At 46.0% G+C, this 16294-nt stretch overlaps 3 protein-coding genes across 3 annotated transcripts; 2 read left to right on the forward strand and 1 right to left on the reverse strand.

Annotated features, from left to right (window-relative positions):
* The first annotated feature begins 302 nt into the window (after positions 1-302).
* Positions 303-2754, forward strand: BJ212DRAFT_1371723 (uncharacterized protein). Its single transcript, XM_041336305.1, has 14 exons — positions 303-609; positions 665-937; positions 992-1166; positions 1227-1240; positions 1293-1443; positions 1497-1756; positions 1802-1848; positions 1901-1919; positions 1966-1993; positions 2052-2073; positions 2119-2154; positions 2208-2232; positions 2295-2343; positions 2391-2754. The coding sequence occupies exons 2-14, from the start codon at positions 669-671 to the stop codon at positions 2562-2564; spliced, it is 1269 nt and encodes a 422-aa protein (XP_041190428.1). The 5' UTR covers positions 303-609; positions 665-668; the 3' UTR covers positions 2565-2754.
* A 65-nt stretch (positions 2755-2819) lies between these two features.
* Positions 2820-5615, reverse strand: BJ212DRAFT_1371738 (DUF1253-domain-containing protein). The gene is made up of 12 exons (XM_041336306.1): positions 5336-5615; positions 5098-5285; positions 4984-5038; positions 4796-4931; positions 4306-4743; positions 4170-4254; positions 4029-4114; positions 3828-3978; positions 3707-3778; positions 3521-3654; positions 3375-3473; positions 2820-3316 (listed from the first exon to the last, which is right to left on the reverse strand). Exons 1-12 carry the CDS (start codon positions 5589-5591, stop codon positions 3103-3105), a joined length of 1914 nt encoding a protein of 637 aa, XP_041190429.1. The 5' UTR covers positions 5592-5615; the 3' UTR covers positions 2820-3102.
* A 2609-nt stretch (positions 5616-8224) lies between these two features.
* Positions 8225-12302, forward strand: BJ212DRAFT_1371762 (DNA topoisomerase). Its single transcript, XM_041336307.1, has 15 exons — positions 8225-8474; positions 8531-8895; positions 8955-9130; positions 9181-9421; positions 9473-9554; positions 9616-9752; positions 9802-10022; positions 10069-10260; positions 10317-10621; positions 10672-10957; positions 11006-11391; positions 11441-11692; positions 11745-11772; positions 11823-11933; positions 11985-12302. Exons 1-15 carry the CDS (start codon positions 8394-8396, stop codon positions 12152-12154), a joined length of 3033 nt encoding a protein of 1010 aa, XP_041190430.1. The 5' UTR covers positions 8225-8393; the 3' UTR covers positions 12155-12302.
* Positions 12303-16294: the final 3992 nt, after the last annotated feature.

Consider the following 16294-nt stretch of genomic DNA (forward strand, 5'->3'; position numbering starts at 1 on the left):
AACACGAGTTGTTACTGTGGGGGGCGAGTGGTTGTTGTAACCAACGACGAAAAATTTCAGCTCTTGCATATAAAGATTCATGATATTGCGGGTAGTACAATTTAAACGAAGCATTATAGAATAGAGGACATGTGAAGGATGTTGTGAGGTGGGCAATCTGTAGCACTGAGGACTCAAGGAGACGTGCTAGACCAGTGGGGTGTTGTGAGAGAAACACAGACGTTCTGAGTAAGTTCGTCAATGAAATAAGGACCCGAGAGAAACCACAAAAGACGTAATCGGTGTCAGTTGTCCAAAAAAAGAAAAAAGATGTAACAGGTTTCTTCACTGTAGAGACAACACAGACTATGGATCCACTGATCATGCATTCATCAACCGGTTTCTCCAAAGGGTTCCTACGCATCAGCGGGTGCCTGAACGTTTGGGTTTAACAAACCCTCTTCCGAAGTTCCCACTAACGTGGGAGTCATAGATATGTATTCCGCCGATGTCAACGACACACGAGTCACGGTTACGCATCTAGCCGAGCACACCGCAACAGTGAAATACCATGACAAGCCGGGTATTTTTGAAACGAATCAATAAATCGGTGGGGCTAGAGAAGTGACGGTACGAAATTCTGATAAATGGTGCAGTCACGTCGCCCAGCGTATAATTATTCTAGATTCATGCTGGAAACACCACACCTTTCCGTCAGAGATAGTAATCCCGAGCAGTACATCCATCATCAAGGCGCTGCTAGCACAAGTGTGGAGCATCAGATAGGCGATGGTGTTGCGGGCTGTGTCGGCACACGAACTTGGATGCCGTTCCTTCTGAAGATGTTTCGGAGATTGAGGCTGCTTCATCTCTATCTTCTGCAAGTTTGCGGTCGCTACACTCGAACTTTCCGTGCCATTCGTCTGGCTCCTCGCATTTTTATCTACCTAACGCTTTCGTAAGTCACATGCAGCGATCATACTGTCTCCTATAATCTTGCATTACTTTGTAGTGTGGACGCGATGAATAGCTTACAAGGATCCACGAGCGATTTTGATGCAAGTGTTGTCATCGGGCCCGTGCAAGTCTTTGGGCTTCTGAGTGGCGCATTGTTCGGCTGCCTTGCCTGCCAGTCCTACGTGTATTTTGCAAAGTTCACGAGCGACTGTCTCGCCCTGAAAGCAACTGTAAGTCGGTTACAACTGGCACGATTCATGTTGATTTTATCTATCACGTCATACAATTAGGTATCTGCAGTCCTGTGCGCCCTATGTGTGACTTTGCTCCTACGAATATTTATACGTGCTCTGCAGCTTGATTCAGCTGGGCCACTTCGTCTGCATATTGTCAATGTTGTGGACAATGACCGTCAGCACCTATGGCGACCCGTCTCGACTCGGTGTTTTTCCTCTAGCGGCAGACCTAGCCATTCTGTTGAGCAGTTTTACCGTATCCATTGTGCAGGTAAGCGATTTCAAACATATTTTCATTATTTGATACTTACGGGTAAATATCAGTCATTTTATGCATTCCGACTTTGGAAGTTGGCTAGAAATGTTTACTTACCCATTATTTGCCAAATGTTTTCCGTGGTTGCGCAAATTTCGACATTCATTCTCTTAGCAAGGGCATTTTCTATGACGGACCTCACAACGTTTGAAGCCAGTCAAGGCTCGTTGATTATGCTCGCTTTCAGCGCACGCGCAGTCTGTGATTGGATCACCACCGCTGGTATTGCCTGGAATTTAAAAAAGAAACGAGGCTCTAACATCATAGAGTATGACTATCCAACATCTTGCCTACTGTTCCTTACATCTGCTAGTCATAGCACGACGACAATGATCGGCCGGTTGATTCATTGGACTATCGGTAAGATGGGAACTTCATGGGGTGAATGCCCTTCTTGATGTCGCCTCCACAGAAACTGCTCTGATCACCAGGTATTTGGCTCTTTCATAAGGCGTTTCCGTCAATGACGTCCGTTAGTTTACTCGCCGGCACAGTGATGATATTGGTAAGGACTTCATTGCCCATATCTTCTCCGGAACGAAGGTTTTCTAACTAGCTTTCAGTTTCTAATCCTGAAACGGAACTGTGAGTGTATTGGTACCACGTTAAAACTCGACTGAAGTGATGCAGATGTGTGGTTTGGAGCATGGTTGATGTGGCCTAATGGTAATGACATAAAATACTTTACGTTAAGTAAACTGATCCACGTATCGTTGTAGTCATAGGGAACTCGATGTTGATCTCGTCAGTCACTGAATGGACTCGACGAATAATAAACGCGACGAACTTACCGACGTAACTTGCAGGTTAAATCGGCGGTTACTCCTTCAAGAGACTCGGAGTGATGGTGGTTTGGTGAGCACCCTTTGAATATCTGCTTGTAAATTATAATTCCGTTTCAGGGCATGATTGTGTTCAGAGCCGAAGCCACGCAATCACAAACGGTCCCACCAGAGAGCCCTCAACGTGTCCCAAGATGCAGAACACTCGATCAATCAGGAACAATGGCAGCTTTTCAAGCCTATGGTAGTCCACATATGAGAATATGTTTGGCAGATGATGAAACTCGTTTCTGACTACGATGTACGACGAGATGATTTATTCTTCATATTTTGTAGGTTGGCATAGTATGCATTAGCTACCATGGTTCTTTCATGCCACATCGATACCTGCCAGTACATACTAGTATACGCTACAGAATGTATACACCAGGACAGCCAGCTAACACATCTCAGGTGCACCGATGTCAACAGTTACAGATCTCCGAGTACATCGCAAAGGTGAAATCCAGTCCCGGAGTTTTCAGAAGAATTGACATTCAATCCACGAGGCGCACTAGTTCTAAAGGTCTCAGGGAAAACAAGCTTTATTTTAGAAGGTTCCACCAATGAAGTACTTAATGCCCGTCGATGCGGGTTCGAATATTTATTTTCCACTACATGCAAGACTTCAACGACAACGAGCGACATCAATCGAAATCAAGTAAGGGAGGCCAAAGAAAGGACGGACGCCTCGGTGTATCTTACACCTCAGAGAGGCGGTCCTCCAAAGGATGAACGTTAAGGCCAAGGACCCACGCCTGCGGTGGTGCAGTAAGGTGGTATCGCTCTGGAACTACAGGAGACCCTCCAAAAGACCTTTCACACCTTTTGTCCCAGCAATTCTTTCCAGCCTGAACTTGTCATACTTGGAATAAATCACTTTTGACATTACATCGGAGCCCTCCACCCCATCGTCAAGGAATGGGAAGGACAGGAACTCGGAGAAGAATTGAGGATGTTCTGGAGGGCCGTAGAAAATGAGATTGCGGATGCCTCTGATTTTGTATCTGCAGATACAGAACTCGCTATATAAACTTGAATTTTACAAATGTTTGAGTGACGTACCTGCGGTAAAAATGAAACCGCTCGCTAACGAGCAAAAAGGCCTTTTTACCGGAGAAAAAAGTTTCTCGTGCTCGAGAAATGTCCTGATTGGTAGAGTATCTACATATAGTTAGCTGGTGTCCTCGTTTTTGTTATGTGGAACTCACTCAGAGAGTACAGCGAAGCTCAGGGAAGACTGCTTCCGGAAGTAGTTGTGCACACGAATGAAATCGAATGAGGAAGGTATGAAGATCACTGTGTTGGCACTCTGTACTGCGGATTTAAGTACCCTTGGCAGTAGCTTAACAATGATGTAAGATGACGAAATTCAAGGTTGGAGTCGCAGAGGTTACCTGAGTGGTGAAATAAGCAAATCTCTTTTCGGGTTCGTCCTTGGGGTTTGTACAGTCGAAAGGAACAAACATCTTTGTATTGTTAAGGCTGAATCTGTGGGGCAATGAAGAAAGCACCCACTTGGTCGATAGACTCTGGAACCTGTATAGCAGGCCATGTTTTTTCGACTCTGACCTTCCCTGCAGTGTTTTTGAGCGTGGTGTTAAACAGCGCTCTCAATTCGGGCGTTTCGAACGGTGACAAGAAGATGGACTGTCGAAGGTACGCAGAGCTCGCGGAAACTAAGTATCATGCATAATGGATTGTCAAGGGGAAACCCACTGGCCGTCTAGATACCATGGCTTGATACGCGAGAAGTCCGCGTCATGGGAATCTTTCGGCAGGTTGTTCATGTTTGAAAGGACATACTGACATGCACATAATCAAAAAAGGGGACTAACATGAAATATGACATGGACATACCTGGACATGCTCCCAATTTTGCATTGCCAGTGCATTCATTTGATCTATCACCAATATCTCGATTGATGATAAAAAATCTGCGCTTCTGGAGAGAAGTTACGATTTACCGTTGCATTGGTTCGCACAATGGACGCACTTTTCTTTCTCGATTGACATCCTCAAACCGAGCGGACTTGCAAGAATAATATCACATCCATAAAAATCGGCGAATAATTTGACACTTTTCCTTGTGAGTTTAATTCCAACCCTGAAATTGTCGTCGACATTGCCCTTGAACGTCTCAACATGGTCTCGAGGGTATGTCCCCGGTTCGGCAACTGCCAGCTTATCAACTGCATCAGATGGAAGAACGTACTCGGATAGAAAACGAGAGTAGTTTTCGATTTGATATGCTGGAGAGGGTGTGTGTGTGGTTAATGCATCGAACCAAGCGAGTGCCGACGAGCGAAACGGGAGAAGAATAAGTACGGAGGGTCGAGTAAAACCTTGATCTTGGACGTCCTCTGGAGGCGAGAGCGAGGCTGCTTTCGCATGTGCGAGACGTTCATTGTTTTTCAAAACTCGTCTTCGTTTTCTGTGTTTTTTTCCATGAACACACTCAAGTCTAGAGATGGGGAGCAACAAACTTTATGATGTGGTCCAGCGCGTGCAATGCAACGACATCTCGTACACTTCGGTGATCCTCCAGAGAAAGTGCAGGATTATATAGATCAAGGTGGGCGGACAAGATCGAGAGTAGATCATCTTGTACTTGCCTCTGATCTGAAATGTACAGAGATCAATATCATGGCGTGCGGCACACCGCTGAGCATACCTGATGACTGCTTCGATTGTCGCGCCCGAAATGGACCCCTCAAACGTTGTGGTATCTGGTAATAATTTCATAAATATTTCAGCAGCATGTGATATATTACAGGATACAACATACTGCTGTCTGTCTCGCCAGTTTTTTCGATGGAGGAGTGATGTCCTCGTTTCGTAAACTAAACACAGCTCGTAATGTGCCAACTTTCTCCCCCGAAGACGTCCAGCGTCGTTGATCCACAGAGTTTCTTGGTGCCTCTGATACAAGATCAGTATCTGGTCCGTAGTGTTGTTCGTATGGCGATGTGATATCTAACGAATTGCATTTGAGTGAATTTCTCTAAACCATACTGATAATGCACCTTGTAAATCCACACCGTCATTTTCTTCGTCACCTCCAACGACCTCGTCATCTGCTTCATTGTTAGGTCTGTCATGTAATGTCAAGGGGACTGGGTCCAATGTATTATCTTCTGCAAGCTTAACCGTCTTTCGCTTGTTTAACTTGGGTGCTGGCGAATCTTCATCTCGTGTTCTCTTTCTGCTTTTCAAAGCGGATACATTTAGTAGCGTCAGGAGACGAGTCGTAGGGGTGTTGACATTCTCGCCGAGATCCATGGCATGTAATTTTGGAAGTGGACTCTAACAAGCTTGAAGGATACAAATCCGATCCGATTAACATGAAAAAGCACGATCACATGATAAGTCATGTGACTACAACGCGCTCACTCTGTACCTTTGGTTTATTCTGCTTATTTGATAATCTGAAAACGTGTTCCTTCGTTGTAACAGAATCTAGTGTCTCATGGTTTCAAGCGTCTCGCCGAAGTCACAAAAAGGATAAATCACCACTCCTTTTAACAAGATATTATGCGAGTAACTACCGCGTCCGATTATTGGCCGAACAGCATTATGAGTGACCGTCGTTCGGCCTTGAGTCTGGCCTTGGTGGCCCGGCGAGTACGGTTCTGGTGAATCAGCTCACAAGGAAACAGAAACGAACAATTATTTTCGACCACAGGGTGGAACCTGTGATTTATAACTGCGTCGTACTCCAATATGGAGGTAGCGATTCAGCAGGAGTATTAGAAGGATTTATTTCTGCCATCAAGACCAAGCCCGCCTCGTTTTTTGTTAGATATGTCAAGACACTTCTCCTCTCTGGCATTCCGGCGTGCTCCATGACGGAGATTCTTGCAGTTTGCACTGACATCGCAAATCTTAGAGTATGGCCATACACTCCGTCAGCTGTCGCGCAATTTGTCGTTGCCCGCTCCATCCGCCCTACTCATCTGTCTTTTTCTGCCGAACACCTTGCAGTACATGGCCGCCCCCTAACTTTGCCCTCCCATTTTACCAGGAGCTCACGTATCTGGAGCTGCATGATAGATGGGGCCAGTTAATGGCCCGGGCACCAAATTTTGCATTTCGTATTTGGTTCCTCATTCTCGAGTGGCACTATAGCCAGCTATGCCCTAAGCGCCATATTGGTAAACTGCAGCAAGCTCAAGGTCTGCGTGCTTCGTTGCATACTCAGCGAGGATGAACTTCGGTTTGGGCAGGATGCAGCAATTGCCAATTCCATCGCGGATCCCCGTGTAGTGGTTGTGGGTTGGTGCCGTTCACAGACGAGGTGGGCGGGTGGTTTGTGGAACGAGAAGACAAACTTTTGGAATAAAGCAGAGACCATTGGCGCCGCACGGTGATTTGAAAAGGTCAAAATCAGAATGACACGTTTTTATCCTGCAGTAATGTTAGGACGAAGATGCCAATGAACATTTATCGCGGTATAGACATATATTATGACGTACTATGCTCCACTTCGTTACCATTTGTACTGTCAGCCTGTAGGGACAGTGAGCTGGATGTGTAGAATAAGTATGAAGGTGATAGATTGTAGGTCAACGATCGTCGTACTATACACGGTTGAGTGGATCAAAACATTGCGCTACGTCTGAGCCGATGCATATGAAGTGCGGTGACGAGTGATATGTGCGAGACCACACTACAACCAGACACTCTCAACGAGGCGTTATGATGGCAGGGTGTGGTAGAATGGTCTAACAAGATAAGATTACTGTGTTAGTTAGCTTCATTCACTGAACAAATTGGTTCGGCAAGTGATCGCCATAAACGCCGACCGTTACACGTACGACGAAAACCGAGCAGGACTTGTAGACCGCGCCACCATCCTCGTCGTAACTCTAGACTCTAAACACATGGTCACCGAATTCAGGGGCTGGAAGTGATGCAGTCCTCACCATGATGGAGCTCCGTGCAAAGCATTCATACCTGGATTTAACTGGATATCATATTATCCAATTTCAGTGGGGATGAGAGTCATTGGTTGCCCCTGGCGCAACCATCGGGCATTTTGGAGCCAATCACGGTATGAATCACCGAGAGACACCTGCGTGCGTGAATATCAGAGCACATAGCAATCAGGAAACAATGCAGCGGCGCAGGTATGGTAATTACAAGTTATTATCAATGCGCAAAGTAGCCTGGATGAGCCTTAAGGATCGATTGATCGATCAAGCGGCACCATAGATATTTGCCCTGGGTGTGAATATTTCTTGATGCCTTGTGAATTATTCATCCTGTCGCAGAAATTGCGGCTATATCGGAAAGATACACGACCAATTCACACTGCAAACGTACGCATTTTGGTGCCACTTTAAGTAAACTTCAAGATCGATCGGATTGATTCGTCAAGTTCAGCACTGCTAGTAGTACTACTGACCTTATCGATGTAGTAGGACCAAACATATTTCTGCAGCAGCTCCACTGGATGAGGGGTTGGTCGCATCTTGGTCCGTGACATGGGACATTGCGAAGGTCGGAAAGTATTCCTGAGTGCCTGTTTAAAAAGTTTCGCAAATTTTCAATGGGCCACATGGTGAGAGCAATCCGTATTTGAGCATATCTTCTTGACAGCGGACGCATCTTTTTCACGGTGCTTCTTTCCATCAACATCTTGATCTGGATGAATCTGATCCAGGCATTTTCCCTGCTTGACTCATTGCCTGGACCACATCTCGTCCGTGCGACCTCAATTGTGATATATCGGTCACAGCAATATTTGATACAGCAGTGCCGAAAATACGTACGATTGAGACATAATGCAGGCCTGAGCTTGATTTCGAATCTTCAAGGATGTGTGCTGGAAAGACTATGATGGTGGACGTTCTGATTGGCGCCAGCACGTGCTTCGCGGAGTTCCAATCCACGACGCGTGCTGACCGTGTCGCGTTTTGTCCGGTGAAAGTGGGACTCTCGGGGTGCAGCACCGTTTCTCGTGAGCACGTCTGCGCACCAATCAAACCTGGATTTATCCAGGTCTGTTCTGTTACAAGCTACACAATTTAGTTTGACAGGCTTTTTCACATTCTTCGCAGAGAATCATTCTTCAACTGCAGCATGCGAGTTCTTTGTGTGGCAGAGAAACCTTCCATAGCTCGTTCAATCAGCTCAATTCTCTCTGGTGGTCATCTGGAAACAGTAAGCTGGAGCTTTCTGTGTACTGCCATTCTCAAATCCATACATTTTGCTTCCAGCGTCCAACATCCAATAGATTCATCAAGAACTTTGATTTCGATTACCCACAAACCAACTCCCAATTTACAGTGACCGCTGTCTCTGGTCATTTGCTAGCCCATGACTTCCCAGAAGAGTACAGGCAGTGGAATTCTTGTGACCCTATTACGCTGTTCGATGCACCTATTCACTCCTCAGTACCCGCAGACAGCAAGAGTATCGAACGCAATCTCTTGACTGAAGCGCGTAGGGCAGACACCCTTATGATTTGGACAGATTGTGATCGAGAAGGAGAGAACATTGGGAGCGAGATTGTTAAGGTATGCAGGAAATCACATCCGCAAATCGTTGTGAAGAGAGCTAGATTTAGTGCCATCATTCCTCAGTGGGCATCTGGTTCTTGGCCAGGGTTTTTTTTTCACTGACAGATGTTCGTGATCCCAGACAAATCCATCGTGCCGCTCAGCACCCCGTCGATCTTGACATGGCTCAAGCCCATGCTGTCGAGGCGCGCATCTTCCTTGACCTGAGAATAGGTGCCGCATTCACCCGTATGCAAACTCTTACACTACAGACACGGCTCGCCCAGTTTCGTGAAAATAGAGAAGTCGTCTCGTATGGTTCGTTTATCACCGAGCCGCTTGTCTTTTCATTACACACTTCCGAGCAGGTCCCTGTCAATTTCCAACGCTCGGGTTTGTCGTCCAAAGATACAATCAAGTCAAGTCCTTCGTTCCTGAAGACTTCTGGTATATAAGCTTTTCTGTGGATCGTGATGACAAGAAGGTCGACTTTAACTGGAAAAGGGGGCACTTATTTGAATCCGATGTCGTTGCTGAGATATACGAGGAGGTTTTGCAGAGTCCCACTGCCAGAGTGGTGAAAGTGACACAGAAGGATGTCAAAAAATAGTGAGTTTTCTTAGTTATTTGAACTGCACTAGATTGGGCTGAACATCCTAGCAAACCACTCCCATTAACAACCGTAGAGCTGCAGAAAGCAGGATCCAGATTATTAAGGCTTGCTCCCAAGAAGGTCCTTGATGTGAGCTGAATCAAGATCCAGGCTTCCTGCTTTCCGGCTGATTGTGGTCATACTCATCCAGATTGCGGAGAAACTTTACCAACAAGGCTTTTTGTCATATCCACGCACAGAAACAGACCAATACGATCCTCAGTTCAATTTCATGACACTCATTGAGAAGCAAACCGCCGATCCTGCTTGGGGAGGATTCGCCACTGGGTATGCTTCCCGATATTTTTGTAGACGCATACTTATCCTACGTGCTCAGCCTGCATGAGGGCAATTTCAATACTCCAAGGCGGGGCAAAAACAACGACAAGGCTCACCCACCTATTCACCCCACTGCTCATGCGGGGAACCTTGCTGGTGACGAGAAGAAGGTATATGAATTCATCACCCGACGCTTTCTTGCAAGTTGTAGCAAGGATGCAGAAGGCAAAGAGACAATTGTGCAAGTGGATTATGGGGGTGAAGAGTTTAATGCAACCGGTTAGTAGCTCGGCTGCGACTACGACTTGTGTTCACGCCCTCGTAGGATTGATCGTCCTTCAGAGAAATTACCTTGAAGTATACCCATATGACAAGTGGTCGGCAAAAGAGATACCGAACTTTCAGGAAGGAGAGCGGTTCGTACCCTCGGTATGTGAAATCAAGGACGGTCAAACCTCCTCGCCATCTCTCCTCACTGAGGCGGACTTGGTCACTCTCATGGACAAGAACGGCATTGGTGGGTTTCCGCACACCACGTTATTCGCCCCAATCTGATCATCTGTCATTCTGCAGGCACTGACGCTACAATTGCCCAGCACATCCAGACGATTATCGACCGAGAATATGTCATCGAACGCATGGATGGTGCAACAAAGCATCTCACGCCCTCGACGCTTGGAATTGGGCTTATAGAAGGATACAATGAAATTGGGTTTGAGAGAAGCTTATCAAAGCCGCAGCTCAGGCGCGAAACCGAACGCGGCATGGTTCGAGTTTGCGAAGGTACGAAATCCAAAGCAGAGATGCTCACCGAGAGCATCGAACAGTATAGGGAGATGTATGTTCTCGCAAAGAGAGAGTTCGATAAAGTTGTCTCTGTAGGTGGTCTGGATTACACCAGTGTCGTCTTGTTCACGTTGCACTTCAGAGCGTGCGCAGGTACATTGAACGTAACGCAGGGGCAAATCAGGGGGGTGGAGGCGGCGGCGGAAGGGGTAGAGGTAGAGGTCCAGGTGCAGGAAGGGGTGCAGGTCGTAGAAACAATGATGATAATGATGACGATAACGACAATGGAGGACCCCCTCCAGGAGGTGCCAGTCGTGGCCGCGGTCGAGGACGAGGACGACCACGGGGTACTGCAGCTCCAGCATCTAGAGGCCGTGGACGAGGCGCTGCTAGGGCAGCCCCAGCGCCACCTTCCAATGACATAGACGGTATGCAAATTTACGTTATGAAAGATGAGAATTGATATGGTTATCTAGATTTGAATGATGATATGCCCCCGCCTGCCCCACCACCTCGAGGCCGTTCACGAGCATCCAATGGACTATCAAAGCCCAGTGCTCCTGTCTCACGGACAACTTCTTCCGGAGGTAAACCTACATCCTCGAAGGTGATTACCCCGATAGCTACTCCCCGACCCAACCCCTTGCCTTCTTCAAGCATGACGCCAGAATGTGAATGCGGGGTTCCATCTCAGCGCAAAACAGTCACGCAGAAGTCAGCTCGTGAAGGCAAGGAGTTCTATGCCTGCGGAGTCGGTGACGGATGTGGGTTTTTCAAATGGTGCGACGACGGACCGGTTGGTATGTCTGCAAATCCCATGTCGCTCGTCCCAGCCAAGCGCGCATTGGCTAGCGAACGTTCAGTGAGTTCATATTTTGTACTACGTTTCGTTTCATACAGAGCTGTGTGAGTTGAATCAGGTCGATGCCGTCGCACGTCAATGCCAATGTCGTGAAGACGCGGCACGGCGTACTGTCATCAAGGAGGGGCCGAATAAAGGACGAATATTTTGGGGATGTTCCAAAGGAAAGGACGGGGGGTGTGAATTCTTCGAGTGGGACGATGAATCCTCCAAACCTAAGAGCGCTGCTGCTCCACGTCCCATGTCGTCTCGATCAGTAACCCAAAATGATTCAACTTCCAGTAGCGGGAAGTGCTTCAAGGTTCGTGTACACACGCAACTACAATGCTTTGAGACACTAAACTTCCATGTAGTGTGATCAAGAAGGCCATTGGGCGTCTGGTGAGTAACAGTAAAATTCTGTACTGTTAGAGGTCGCTAAGTACATGTAGCGTGTCCAAACGGTGACATGACTAGCCGCTCTAAACCAGCATCACAGGCGAGAGGATCGGCGTCCGGTGACGCGTGCTTCAAATGTGGACAGACAGGACATTGGACTTCTGGTATGGTGATGTATCTCTACATAGACCTCCCATTCATTCATGATATGACAGAATGTCCTGGTAATGTTGGACCTGGGCCATCAAAGCGCGCAAAATCTACTTCAAGAGCTTCGAAGTCTTCTTCGAACACCACCTCCCGAGGGAGGGGTGGGAAGAGGGGTGGGAAGAAAGGGGCCTTCAAGACGAAAGGAGGTACATTTGGCGCTCCAGATGATTTCTGAGGCTAAGCGGCGAATGTGTTATGGCTTTCGATCCGCTCAAAATGGAAAACCAACTTGATTCGGTAGTGTTCATACTCTTAGGTTTGTCAGTTACTGTACATTTTTAAGACCCCACAAGTGGCAAGTCAATCTGATAAGTCTTAATAACTTAGGGCCTGGACAGCTGCTGTTTGTTTCTCAGTTTGTTTCTCAGTTAGTTTCTGTATGTGGCATGGCACTTGTGACATAACAGTGACCAACAGTGACCTTTGTGTGATGGTCTCAAATACCCACTCATACCTCCCTTTACTGCTGCTATGGCAAAGAAAAAGACTACTGCACCTTCAGCAAACAATGCTGGTGTCCTGCATGCTTTGGGAATCATGCATGGACATGACTACTAGGTAGCCCCCCTAAAAGACAAAGTCTGTTAGCTTAGGCATCAGGCTAGTCAACCCATACCTTGGTTTCAAACCTTGGTCATATAGTTCAGTTTCCCCTCTGTGATTCATGAATTTATTATATCTTGAAGAAAAGTCATTTGTGAGATGGGAATCACATAATGACCTAGTTGATATTGTGAAACAAGAAGGTTAAGGTATTGCCTTGCCTTTGGCTTATTCACTTTGGCTAGAGAAAATCATAGAGAAAAGTTCAAAGCCTAACAAAAACCTATCTAAAAAGCCTGTGTTTTGTGTCTTGTTATTGTATTATTATTTCTGAGTTGTTTTCTCTAGTATTTCCTTGATTTATTTTTCTATTGGGATGCTCTGACCCATCAGATACTTCACAAAATTGTACCTACAGGGTATGATGTCATAATGATGTCATTTGTTCTGGAATGTTCTGCTCCACAATGACTCACCTCTGATGTCATTACTTCACCTATGGAATATTCTGGAATGTTCTGCTCCACTTCTGATGTCATTGCTCCGCTTTTTTACTTACATAATATTCCCACACAATATATATATAAGGAGGGCCCATTCTCCCCCCCAAAAAATAGGATCTCCCACTTGCAATCATTTGAATCTCAGTTTGAGCTACTCACTGTGAAGATTGTTGCTTACAAAGAAAGCCCCTTTGAAGTACCAAGTGTAGGGAAAAGACATTCCCTTGAGATTACATAAGTTTCTTATGATAGAAACTTAGCTTATTTGAGACCAGCTTCTCACCTAGTTTTCTGATATTGACCAACACAAGCTTTGGTCAATCTGATCATTTGTGAGACCAGTTTCTCACCACTTTGTGCCTATTTGACCAACCAGTCTTTGGTCAGCGTATTCATATTTGAGACTGTAGTCTCTACAGAGGATTATCTTAACAAGGAACCACATTCCAGTGTCTAGATGGTTTATCCTAGACAAGTTTATAAGTTGGGATATAACACAAAAGCTCTGGCTAAGTTAATCACATAGATTGGTTTAGCGAGCCTCCCAAGAACTCACACATTATCTACCACGAAAGAAGAAAAGTTGTAGACTGTGTTAATCAAGGACTGGCAAGAAGTCTTATCCTAGTGTAATTGTGGTGTCATTACATTTTACATGCATTTATATAAGACCCTTGGTTATTAAGACACCAGGACTTTAGTGGTTGCTCACTGGACTGTCGAAGAGACATCCTGCCTTCTCAAATACCTCATAGCTCACTGTGCCAAAGGTGGAGATGGGACAGGATTCAAACAGTCCACTTTTACCAGCGCATCAACTCATTTGCAGGAGCCACCAGATGGTGTTTTGAAGAAGAACCATGTAGGGAGATCTGGCAGGGACTGGCAATCATGCAAGAACAAGTGGTTAAATGTACGTTCCCTGCTCATGCTGGATTATATTCTGATTGTAACTTGCACAGTGCAAAAAAAAATATGCCACTATTATCAATATCAAATCTCAATCAGGCTTTTCATGGGACGATGAACTCAGTGTGAATATTGGTCCTGCTGATGCCGCTCATTGGATGGCATTTGCAAAGGTGCACTTCAGTTATGATATGAGAGGGGTACTGATATGATTATGAGTTTGCAGACATGTCCTGATATCAAACTGTTTTGCAACAAGGGCTGGGAACACTTCCATGAGATGGACAAACTCATGTGCACACAATGCCCTTGCAGCACCATGTTAAGGTCGTACTCAAAGGGTAACTAGATCTGAAGGGCTTCAGCCTCAGCTCGTGTGCTGTGCCCCTTACCTGAGTATTGCCCCTTATTTCAGGAAGGCAAGACTAGCACATCCGGAAGGTTGGATGAGTAGTGTAATGGATCCGGATGACTTCCGGATGAGGGATAAGTATCATAAGGCTAATCCGGACGAGTCCAGACTAGAAAATAATGGTAATGGACTGTCAGGGACAGAGGCAGATACAGATATACAGATAACCAAAATACCGGAGTTAGGGGGTTACCGAAAAGAGACAAGTGCTGGTTGTGGATTCGGATAAGTTGTGGACCGGACCAGACAAGTGGACAGATTGAATGACGAGATGTTGGAGGGGGATAAGATGTGGATAGCATCAGAGATAAGATGTGGATCTGAGATGAGATAAGGGTCAGATCTGAGATCCGGATATGCGGATATGACACACCAACACCTTCCATGCTGGACATGAGACGATTGAGTCTGAACAAGCACCCCCTGATGATGACCAGGCCAATGGAAACAATACTCAACCTGTTGTGGAAGATGAGGTAGAGTGGTTAGTTGATGAGTATGTCAAGGACCAGGAGTGAGTAGCAGGAATGGTCAGTGACAAAGGGAAAACGATTGCTGAGAGAGAGGTAGTGGCTGAGGATGATGATGAAGATGATATTATTCCTTGGGAGGTGACTCCTGTCAGAACCACAGTCAAGCACAAGTTTGTATCTACCTGGTCTTCAACACCCTCCCTCACTGCCTCTGGATCTGGTACTACAGGCTCTGGTCTACCATTGAAATGCTGTCAGATTAGCAGATCAGTGGGGGCACTCTATGCAATCAATGACCAATTTTCAGCATTCAGCGACATCTTCTGAGCCTTGTCACAATCACACACTTCAAGCCCATCTATTATACTGTCACCTCAGTGCAAACAGGTGGCCATGCAACGTGCACAGGAGCTAGAAAAGCATCTTGACAATGATAGTATGGCAGTGCTCATTGAAGCATTTCAGATGGACATCAGTGCTGCTGATGCATATATGGTCATGACAGATGACAGTCCAAGGAAGTCTTTTATTGATAGAAAAATCAAACATATTAACTGGCAGGTTCTGTAGATTCAAATACTAGTATTGTAGGTCTCTATTCACATATTCTGACAAGCGCGACAAATCCTATGGTAGTCCTCCCACATGGCGACTGCAATATGATCTCTGTCTTCAGTCACCCACTGCCTCTCTTCACGGTCAGCTGGTCCCTCTGCAAGGTCGCCTCTAGACTCACCTGGATTGCAGTCAACAATGTCTTCATCAGCAAATTCTTCTATTTCTGTCGGATTGTGAATGTGAATAAAATTATGGATCACACATAGGGCTGGGGGGATGTGAGCTTGCATTGACATACTATACTCTGGTGGGTGTACCAGTATCATGAACCACCTCTTGAGCACCCCGAATATTCTCTTAATAGCATTACAAGCTTGAGCATGCTGGAGATCATAAATTTCTTTTGACGTTTTTGGCCTATCACAGCATTGAGAAGACACTACAGTGAGTCATATACCACTCACCAAACTGCAGCTCACCCCCATTCAGCCAGGTGGTACTGAACACCTTGGTATGGGACAAGGAGTGAGTCGCATATCCCAAACCCAGCACCTGTGAGATAATATCTCCCTTCTGGAATATATAGGTCTGTGAGCTGGGCATTATTGTAGAGTGTCAAGTCTGATGTTGATCCGTCCCAACCACTGAGGACATACTGGAACTGGAAATCAAAGGAACAGCAAGTGAGACAATTTTGGCTGACACCACCTTTGCAGTTTCATGATAGTTGCCATTCTGCTGCAGACAGGCAGCATGCAATATGGGTACCATCAAATGCCCTGAGTGCACTTGAAAAGTATGGGAAGAATTTAGAATTTTCCAATATTTCCTTCGGTATGGGTGCATTGTCGTGCGGAAGGGATACAAATTTGTTGTAGAATGGAGCTGAAGATATGGCAAGTAGGACTTTCTTGAAA

The sequence above is a fragment of the Suillus subaureus genome, assembly GCF_016647635.1.
Source record: "Suillus subaureus strain MN1 chromosome Unknown BJ212scaffold_27, whole genome shotgun sequence".
NCBI lineage: Eukaryota > Fungi > Basidiomycota > Agaricomycetes > Boletales > Suillaceae > Suillus > Suillus subaureus.